Here is a 10,953-nt window from a genome sequence, read left to right on the forward strand (position 1 = left end):
CTCCCTCACCAAACGCATCCATCACAGACCAACATGGTTGTGTGCGGTGACTTCAATGCGCGACACCAACATCTTCTTGGTGATTCAAGAACAACCACTCGTGGCATCAAATTGTTTGGCTGGATCCTTGAGAATGGAATGACCTGTTGGAACGCTGAGCTAGCCTATGGTATCTCCACTTACTGTGCTCAAGGCCGTGTCAATGCTGCCACCGGTGAACACTTCAACAGTGTCATCGACTTGTTTCTCAGTTCACAACAACTGGTGAATCCCAAGATGCTAGTACACGAAGACCTGTCCCTTGGTTCAGATCACCATCCTGTGTCATTGTCCTGTGTCCTGCCTCCACCACCATCTCCACCTGCTCACCCTCGTCGTTTGTGGAATCTGAGTAGACTGACCGAACCTGACTGCCTCTATGTTGGCCTCTTCCGGGACCGTATCCAACCGTTTCGTGAATGCTTAACAACATATGCATCACCTACCAACACCACTGCACCTGACATGGATGTTCTTGCCAACGAGCTGACCTCCATCATCCACTCTTGTCTGGATGACTCTGTTGGCCAAAGGAAACCTCGTGGTTCTGGCAATGCCTGGTTCTGGACTGATGATCTTCAAACTCTGTTTGACCGTCGTGAACAAACCCGTCGCAAATGGAAGCGAGCTGCTGGTGTCAACAAAGTACTTCGATGGCAAGAATACGAAGTCGCTACCAAACGGTTCAAGAGTGCTCTGTACTGTCGTCGCCGTGCTACTTGGAAGCAGTTTTGCGAAACTCTGTCTTCTGGTCCGCTGTCTGATACTACTGCCACTATCAAAAGGATTAGGCGAAACCGCACACTGTCTCCTTCTTACTCCCATCCGGAAGGTCCCACAGTTGCAGCTACAACCATGGCTAATCACTTGCAGCAAGTATTCTCTGGCTCGTCCCTACCATCCACTAGGTACAATGCACCACCGATCCCATCTGGTCCTCATTGTCCTGAAGATGATCCGTGTCCAGTGGATACCGAGACGGTGCGCACTGCGCTTCTCAAACGTCTCTCGCGTCGCAAGGCTCCTGGTTGTGACCACTTACGAACAGAGATGCTATTACCGATTGCTGATGATCTGGTCCCTGTTCTGACTTTGCTCTTTCGTCTGTGCTGGATATGGTCTGCTGTCCCTGCTGCGTGGTGCACTGCTCAAGTGGTTCCCATCTACAAGAAGGGTGATCCTCTGCAACCAGCAAACTATCGACCGATCAGCCTGACATCGGTACTACGAAAGCTCTTTGAACTGTGCCTGCAGACAACTCTTGAAGACACGGCTCCACCACTCGACCCAGTCCAAGGCGGCTTCCGTCATAGTCGTAGTGCTCTGGATCAAGCCCTCTGTCTGAATGAGCTCTGTCGACAGCATGCTATCGATCATCATGGTGAACCTCCTGTTTTGGCGTTCTTGGATATCAAGTCTGCTTATGACACTGTTGATCGAGCCATCATCTGGCGTGCTCTAGAAACCTATGTCTCTCCTGCTCTACTTGGTCTGCTGCAATGTCTGTTTGATAAGGTGAGTATTGAAGTGTTAATCTCTGGTTATACCTCTCCTGCCTTCTGGCCAAGAACTGGTGTGCTCCAAGGCTCAATCCTCTCGCCATTCTTGTACTCCATTTACATCAACAGCCTCCCTACTCTGCTTCGTTCTGTTCGCCTACCAGTCTCTGCAAGGTACTATAGCTCGAACCCGCAACGTGAATTCGATGGCCTCTGGTTGAACTGTCTCTTGTATGCTGATGATGTTGTCCTTATAGGAGCAGCTGAAGTCATGCCTCGTCTTCTGAAGGCTGCTGAGGAACACTCTTTCTCCTTGGGTTACCGATGGAATCCTGCCAAGTGTGTGATGCTTAACTGTGCTGTCTCCCTTGGTGGTCCCCAGTTCAAGTTGTATGGTGATCCCATTCCTGTGCAATCTACCTTCAACTATCTCGGTGTTCCATTTGATGACACTGGCTCTATTGCTACTGGTCTGCTGATACAACGGAATGTTACCTCTGCTGTCTCTGCCATGCGTCGCTTCCTGCTGCCTGTCGGTATCCGCTCTCCTGGCTTTTCTCGCCTTACTGCTGTTCGTCTCTATGCTATCTTTATTAGACCTAGATTCGAGTATGGTTTGTGCATCTGCACCTTTTTGCAAAAGCAACTAGCTCTACTGGATCGCGCTCAAGACCAATGTCTTCGTTTAGCCTTTGGTGGTCACCCTCGTGCCTCTACCACGGTGTTCAAGCACTTGACAAGCACTCCATCAATGCATGTACGGGCCCATACCTTGGTACTCAAGATGATCATTCGTGTTCACCATCTTCCTGATGATTGCTTGCTTGCCAAGTTGATTCCCTTTGTCACTGCTGCCCCGATCAAGAGTCGCTTCCGATGGCCGACGTTGTTAAGGCAAAACCCTCTATGGTCGAATTCTCGGTATACGGGTGGGTATACCTCTGTTGATGATCGTCTTGCACATCTCTCCACCGATGCTCGTGTCAAAAAGAGTGTGCTTGCTTACCGCACTGACCTTCTTCAGCATATCCTTGGTCGTCCTGATCCACCTGTTCTGCTATCTGCTTGTCGTCCAAGTATTGGTGTTGATGGCATGTTCTTCATCCCAATGCTCCTCTCTGACCGTAGTCGCATCCTCCGATGGCGTATGGGGTGGCTCCCTGCTCGTCCTATCGACTGTAGCTGCGGTCCGACCCATGCCTCTCGTGCTCACCTCTTGTCCTGCCTTCGTGTTGCTGAAAGGTTGAACCTACCTGCTGACATCAAGCCCAACCCTTTAGATCATGTTTTGAACATGTTGCCAAGAAAGCTTCCAGCCTATCCATCTGAAGCACTGTTCTCTCGTTGGTCCCTTTGGTGGCCTGTTATCTGTCAAGTCCTCCTTGAAATCGAACAGATTTGTCTTCCTGAAGGTACATTTACTGGATCATCTATCGACACCTCTGGCTCTCTTTTCTTGGACAAGATTCGCCCACTACAACTGTCAACTGCGGTCGATCGCTTGTTCTTTGATTCAGTACAAGATTAACTATTGTTAACTGCTGCCTTGGTCTCTCTTTGTTTACTTTGCCTTTTTTTCTCTAGCCATGTCTAGTTTTTTTATTTCTTAACTCTTGTCATCTTATAATTCTTTTATTTTATCTTGTTTTGTAAAATTTATTGCACCTCATGGCGAGACACATACTGTAACGTCTCCTTGCCACTCAATAAACAAAAATCTTTTATCTGTGCTAAACGGGCATCTTTCTTTCGTGTTTCATACCGTTACACAAAGATTTATTAATTTTTTATTTTTTAAATCTTTAAAAAGCTCATATCTCGCTCAATACTTGTCATCCATCAACAACTCTTGCACCATTCGACTCAGCATAATTATTTGCATATAATAGCCAATTTTCAACTCGCTGCGTTAATTATTCACCATTTCTTTTTTTGCAATGTCGACTAATTCATTTTCTTCATCTGGTCGAATGTCGACTACTCGACCCCCAACTGTGGTGCCAACAGGTGTTTCTACTGCTTCCATTTCAGGGTGATTGGCACTTCAGGCCACGATGGATAAATCATAATATCTACAGCTATAGCGGAGCTAGAATAACAATCCAAAAATAGAAACTAAGGTTATAAGGCAAGCAGAATCGAATGGCGCTGTTTAATTTTTGAAGTTCCGAATATTTCCCGATTTAGTCTAGAATAATGGGGCGTTTCTTATGTGAAGCACCTTTGTTCCCAGTTAGTTTTGTATCATTTGGTACATCGGTAATTTTCAAAAATAGTAAGCACCATATAATATTTTTAAACATGTTTAACGGTCTTCAAAATATTTATGGAAGTCCATTGGATGTTTATAAACCACTTTTTTCCAGAAATTACAAAATAGCTTAATTGGAAATATGGCTCATTTGAATCTTGATGTCACGAGTTCAATCCACCCAATGACCATTTTATACTTTTGCGATAACTGATTAAGTTTTCCCTTTTATTTATTTTACAGCTGAAATGTTTTTGTAGGTCACAAGAACTTCTTTTTGAGGGTTGATGTTGTGATAAAGAAGTCAAAAAAATGGTGTAACAAAGAAGTCAAAAAATGAAAAAAGTCAAGAAAATGTTAAAGGTCAAAAAAGTGAAAAAGTCAAGAAAATGAAAAAAGTCAAAAAGAAAAAAAAATTAACAATATAAATATCCCAACTATTTAGATGAAGAAAAAGGACAGTACAGTTCTACTCACATTTTTATTTTATATATTTTATTCAATAAACAGGCAACCTTCTCATAAAAAGTTCCTGATCCCTTTATTTTTTTTTATCTTTACCTTTATTTGATCTTAATTAAAAGATCTGGTAGTCACTACAGTACCTTACTTTAAAAATTTCAAGAAAAACTTCTCTAAAACACTCAACTCAAAACACAAACCAACAAAAAATAGCAATAGAAAAAATTAAAAGATAAAAGATTATAAAAAATGTTAAAAAGATAAAAAATGTTGAAAATATAAAAATGGTCAAAAAAAATAAGAAAAGCAAAAAAGAAAAAAAAATATCATACATATGTATATATCCCATCTTTTTGTGAAGAAATTGTTGGTCAGTTTAAATAAATCATATGTTTTTACGCAGTAAATAACAAACTTTAACAAGTCCCTGTTTACCTAAACTTTTTACTCTACTTTAACTTTTATCAAGAAACATCGTATTGATCTTACACATAAGATCTGGTGGTCACTACTTATCAAACATCTGCTTAAACCCTATATAAAACAACAACTTACAAGGCAATCACAACCTTAAATTAAGCTTTATAAGCAAACTTAACTCAAATTAACTCACTTACAGAAAGACAACCTTAAATAGCAGCATAACTATATGCTAACTTTAATTTGCAAAGCAAAAGCGCTATTATCATGTGCTCTTGCTTAATTATAATTTTTCTTTGCCTAAAAAGTACTCACTGTTGTGATTTTTTCACTGCACCTACCATGTGTTGTAGAACAGAGTCTGATCATAACGGACATTGAATAATCACAACTAAAAGAAGTATATTAAAATTGATAAAAGATAATAATTTAAATCTTTATTAAATAAAATATACTCTTCTTCTTTTTTATATAAAACTATCACTATTAGATTCATTCTATAAAGTAAACATGAATACTAAATAAGTCATGATCTTTACTATTCATCATTTCCGTAAATGAATAATAATGGATCAGGTACCTAGTCAACTTTGATCTGACTGGAGGCATTTCATATAAATATATCTTTCCTCTCATTGAAGATGGGACAATTCTCCCAGATCAGTTAAAGAACAATAAGATCTATAAAAACAACGAATTAAAATTTTTCATAATCGATTCAGTGATCATTCTTCAATCAAACGTGTCAATTATTGGATCTACGCTCATAACTACTCATTTACCCGCCAATTGATAGAAGAATATAAGTAGTAGACTTTGTAATGATTTCTTTTTAACAATTAAGATTGTCTTAAATAAAGTTCAGTCTCAAAAAGTATTCTTTTGGTTTATCTTTGTTATTACCTTTACCAGAACATAACACTATGAACTATAAACACACATCGAAAAACAAAAAAAGTAGCAAAGAAATGTACCAAATCCAATAAAAAATAATTTACAGTTTTTTTTTAATTCAAATTATAATGAGAATAACACATTTTATTAGAACATTTAAATTTAACTAAGAATAGATTTGTAATCAACAAAACATTATAAAAACGATAAGCATTAATATTTTTAAATGATATTCAAGAATAATATCACGATATTATATAACAGTATATAGGTTATTACTGTTGTAGAACAGTAACTGATTGTAGTTAGCGTTGATAAATATAAGTCTTAATACAAGATCATAACTAAAATAAAATAAAATACAAGTTTATTTAAATAAGATCATACAATCAATTCCAATTAAACATGTTCTTTTAAAATATGTATTGTATTCATGAGAGTTCTTTGATAAGAAGAAGTATCAACTAAAATAACCAAATCCAATCCAATGTCAGGAATATTGCTAATCTTTCACGTAATTGAAATAACGCGTAAAATAACGTTATTCAAATCAGTGAGGAATTCCCAGAATAAAAGATAATCTATGACAGACATACAAAAGAACAAATGAAAAGTTTTCATAATCATAAATAGAGATGACACTTGATAAAGCACCTGAAAGAGTAGAAGAACGTTTACAATGCAAGATATCAAGTCATTCACTCAATAAGATATAAATATCTGCCTTCAATTAGAATAATTTTTACTTTAACTTAAACTGAAATAAAGATCAGACTCGAAACGTTCACAAACTGTTTCTTTATTTTTGTTTTTACCTCTTGTTTTCTATTATCTTAACAATTACAATTAGTTTTTTTACGACTAATGTTTGAACCATAATGAAGAAATAACGATATTTTAAGAATCGAGGAAGCAATGTGATCCTTACATAATATCAATGATGTTATTTAGTTAAAAAACTTAGTATCTATATTACATTCATCAAAAGATGCTTAGAAATAAGCTTCCATTTGGTATGCATGCTCGGACAGTGGATGATGCCACTTTGCAAGACATCCTTGTTATAGCATATACGCTAAGAACCCTAAATCGGTCGCAAAAATTTTGGCGGCCATATCGATGTTTCATATAACTGCCATACATCAGTAATGTTAGAATTCAAGAAACATACAAAGGAGTTGTCGATTGCTAATCCTTCACAAAAGTAAATGAGGGCAAGCTGAGGAAATCAGATGCTTACAGTGCCAGATGAGCTCCAAAATTCAATTTTTCAGATTCCATTCAAACTTCTACCCAATATAGCGTACTATTGGATAAGTCATTTCCCAAAGTCTCGGAGTGTGAAATCAAATATTCGCTCCGCAATCATAAAAAAAGTGCAGACATGCTATAAATTTAAGGGTCACATAAAATTGTTTCTATTCGATGGTTTTTAGTAAAAATTTGCATACCATAAGCTCTAACTGATTAAAGTACTTGTGCAAAATCTCCGCCAAAATCTCCGAAATTACTATTTTTTTATTGCTGTTTTTAACATATTTCTCTTCATCAAATACAGATATTTTAGCAAAGCTATAACACCTATTGTTGGACCATATAGTTACACAAATGTTCAAAGCCTTATTAAAATCTGTAAAGAAGTCATTGATATAGAGCGTGCCCAAAAAATTGCATACCGCCTATTTTCAAGCGCAGATATCTACAACAAATAGTCGGAATTGGAAAACGAAAATGGTACCAATCGATGCGCAATGACCAAAAATATATATTTCCATATTTGGAATGTAGTTATAGCGCCGATTGAACCGTAAATATCATGATTTATCCATCGTGGCCTGAAGTGCCAATTGTCCCCATTTCAATTCAAGATCTGTTTAGCAAGTTTCAAGAGTTGGAACAAAGAGTTTCTTACCATGATGGGCTGCTTCGCCAATTAGAGGAATTGCAAGCTGAAAATGCTCATCTCAAGAAAATTACGAATGAGCAATCTGAAGAGATTGCAACACTTCGTGCAAAGCTTGGTTCTGTGACGTCCTCTGGTCACTCTGGTTCTGTCAAAATCACAAAAACCGTTCCAAAAGTTGGAAATGTCGCTGCTGCTTCCGCCATTTCTGAAATGGAAGATGGTAATGTCAACACTATGCCATCTGGCACTGAAGCTTCTTCTTGGGCCGTAGTGGCTGCCAATGGTAAGCCTCGAAATAAGGTACGTCGTCGTCTTGCTGCTGCTCGTGGCTTTCAACCTGTCTCTGGTGATCAGGGATTCGAATACGTCTATATCCCCAGATCTAGGCGTATGTCCTACTCCGAGGCGCGTCGTCGTCTCAGTCGACTTGGTGTTGACAACTGGCGTGTTCTTGATGTGTGCTTTCCTGCACATTCTGTTGCTGGTCTGCTTGTGCACTTGCAGTACAAGCCTGTTCTCCTTGGTCTGCTCGAACGAGCAAAGGTTCCTGTCTTGACTGATTTTGATCCTTTGGATCCTCAACACTTGGCCGACCCTACCTATGCCACTGCTTCCATTGACACTCGCTTGACTGCCATCGCTACCATAGTCAACGAACGCTGCTCTCGTACTCTGGAACGATTGAGATACCCTGTCGCCGTTGCTGTTTCCAAGTTCTTCCTTGCCAACGCTATGGTATCCGATGAAGTAGTCTCGGAGGTGCTCTCATCAAAGGGGGATCGCCCTGCCTTCCCTCGCCACCGTGATCAACCCGACGACGAAATGATTCTGGATCAGTATAATCAAGACCGTCCCGACTCTCGTTCCAGCTTTGGATCATTATAATGATGAGTAGTAATACTTGTCATTATAATGAGTCCTCGGTCTCTGCCTCTGGTATGGTCCCAGATTTGCTCACTCCTTCCTCTCCTTTGGTTTCTTATGGCTCTCATGGCTCCCATGGTCCGTCCACTCCTTCAAATAATACATCATCACTCGTTCCGCTCACCATCGGCTTGTGGAATGCCAACGGTCTCCAGGCTTCCACAGTCGATGATCTCCTCCGTCACTGCCAGTCGTTCTCGTTGGTCTTTATTACCGAAACCTGGTTGCTTCCTCCTGCTCGCCTTCCGACCTCATGGCAGCAGTTTCATCTCTATGGCTCTCCTGTTGCTGGTCAGTACCGTGGTGCAATGGGTGTCTCTGCTTTGGTCTCTCCTCGGTGTCCACTTCCTGTGGTTGAATTTCCTGTGAACTGTAAGTATGCTCTTGGTCTGCAGTTGGGTCGTTCCTTACGGCTCATCTGCCTCTACTTGCCTCCTTCATTGCCTACTGCTGAGGTACAGTCTGTCCTGGACTCTCTACCGCTCACTGACGATACAATCATCTGCGGTGATCTCAATGTTCGTCTTGGTCGTCTCGTTGGTGACTCTCGTACTAACATGCGTAGCTCTGTCCTTCGTCGTTGGTGCGACGACCATGGTCTCAACATCTTGAACAAGACACTTGCCTATGGTATTCCAACATACCTGACTTGCCGTGGTCATGCTGAGGTAAGCAGCATTGTAGACTACTACATCACCAACATGCCACTGGTCCATTCAGCAAGTATCTCGGTCGCCTTGGACCTTTCTCTGGGGTCAGACCATAAACTGATGTCTCTCTCTTTTGAGTACTCGGTCCCTGTGGTCCCTTCTACGCAGTCTTCTCCTTCTTTAGGTCAAGTTCGTCGCCTTTGGAATCTGTCTCGGTTGAAAGAACCAGAAGTTCAGAAGCTTTATGTGTCTACCTTTTGTTCCTTGTCTGCTGCTTTGCTTGACCAGCTTCAACAGCTGTGTTCAAGTCCACCGTCAACGCGTCCACCCATTGACCATCTTAACGATGAACTCAATGCGGCCATCTACTCTGCTCTGGACAAGTCAGTAGGATCTCGTGTCTCTAGACCGAAGCAATGGAAAAGGTTCTGGACCTCTCAACTGCAAGCATTGGCTGATCGTCGCGACTGGCTCTACCGTAAGTGGCGTTGGTCCCTTGGGATTGACAAAGCTTATTGGTGGGGTCTTCATCAAGAAGCTCATGTCCGTTTCCGCACGGCTGTCAAGCGTGCAAAGCGAGAATCCTGGCGTGCCTTTTGTGACTCCCTCGCTCGTGGTGACTTTTCTGCTGCGGTGCGTAGGGTCAAGCAAGTCCATAACCGTCGTCGTCCTCAAGTCTCCTATGCTCATCCTGATGGTCCCGTCGCTGGTGCCAACGCTATGCGGGATCATCTTGCATCCGTCTACTCTGGCTCTGGTCTACCATCCAGTCGTCCACCTCCACTTCCGTCTCCTGATGGTCAAGTTCCATTTGATCTGGCTTCCGTTTCTGAGGATGACCCTTCTGGCTCTAGTCTTAGTTCTAGTCTTGGCTCTGGTTCTGGTCTCGGCTCTGGTCTTGGTCCTGGTTCTGGCTCTGGTCTTTCTTCTTTTTCGGCTGACTCTGTTGCTGACACAATGCGTCGTCTACCTTTACGCAAAGCTCCTGGCTCTGATCATCTGCGTACAGAGATGCTTATCCCCATTCGTAAGCAAGTCGCTGCTATCCTGGCTCGTCTCTTTGATATCTGCTGCCAATGGTCATACACTCCTTCTCTTTGGCGTCATGCGCAGGTCGTGCCTATCTACAAGAAGGGCGACCCTCATCAACCGTCAAACTTCAGGCCGATCTCCTTGACGTCCATCATTCGCAAGCTGTTTGAAATGTGTCTCTTCCCAATTCTAGAAGATGTCTCGCCTCCATTGGACATTGCTCAAGGTGGTTTCCGTCCACAGCGAAGTGCTCTTGACCAAGCCCTCTGCTTGCATGACTTGATGCAAGAGTACTATCGTCGAAAGCGTCATTTCCCTGTTGTGGCTTTTCTTGATATCAAGGCTGCGTATGATACCGTCGACAGACGTGTCATCTGGCAATCCCTCTTGGCTGTCAATGCTCCTTTTGCTCTGGTCTCTGTCTTGGCTCATCTCTTTGATGATGTTTCGATTTCGGTCCTGCTGTCCAACCAAGTCTCAACACCATTCACTCCGAGTACAGGTGTACTTCAAGGCTCTGTCTTGAGCCCACATCTGTACTCGATTTACATCAATACGCTGCCTGCTCTTCTTCGTTCTGCTGCCACGCGTACCACAACAATGGTTTCGTCCTTGTCTCCTTCTGGTCCTCCTGATCCTTCTGATTCTGGCTCTTCTGGTTCTGGTCTTGGTCTTCCTTTTGGTCCGCCATTGGATGTCTCCTCCTTGTCTCCGTCGCCAACAGCTATCAACTCTCTCCTGTATGCTGATGATGTGGCTATTATTGGTTCTGCTAGTGAAGTCAAACAGATGCTTGACCTGGCCCAAATCCATTCCCAAGTGCTTGGCTACAGATGGAGTCCCACCAAGTGTGCTATCCTCAATGCGCCTGATCCG

General features: G+C 41.8%; 2 protein-coding genes across 2 annotated transcripts; both read left to right on the forward strand.

Moving 5' to 3' along the window:
• Positions 1–33: 33 nt before the first annotated feature.
• Positions 34–3,066, forward strand: RO3G_13221 (uncharacterized protein; the record flags this gene model as incomplete). The annotated part of the gene is made up of 1 exon (XM_067667805.1): positions 34–3,066. One exon carries the CDS (start codon positions 34–36, stop codon positions 3,064–3,066), a length of 3,033 nt encoding a protein of 1,010 aa, XP_067523906.1.
• A 4,315-nt stretch (positions 3,067–7,381) lies between these two features.
• Positions 7,382–10,874, forward strand: RO3G_13222 (uncharacterized protein; the record flags this gene model as incomplete). Its single annotated transcript, XM_067667806.1, has 4 exons — positions 7,382–8,307; positions 8,367–10,072; positions 10,271–10,817; positions 10,859–10,874. The coding sequence occupies 4 exons, from the start codon at positions 7,382–7,384 to the stop codon at positions 10,872–10,874; spliced, it is 3,195 nt and encodes a 1,064-aa protein (XP_067523907.1).
• Positions 10,875–10,953: the final 79 nt, after the last annotated feature.

The sequence above is a fragment of the Rhizopus delemar genome, genomic scaffold, assembly GCF_000149305.1.
Source record: "Rhizopus delemar RA 99-880 supercont3.11 genomic scaffold, whole genome shotgun sequence".
NCBI lineage: Eukaryota > Fungi > Mucoromycota > Mucoromycetes > Mucorales > Rhizopodaceae > Rhizopus > Rhizopus delemar.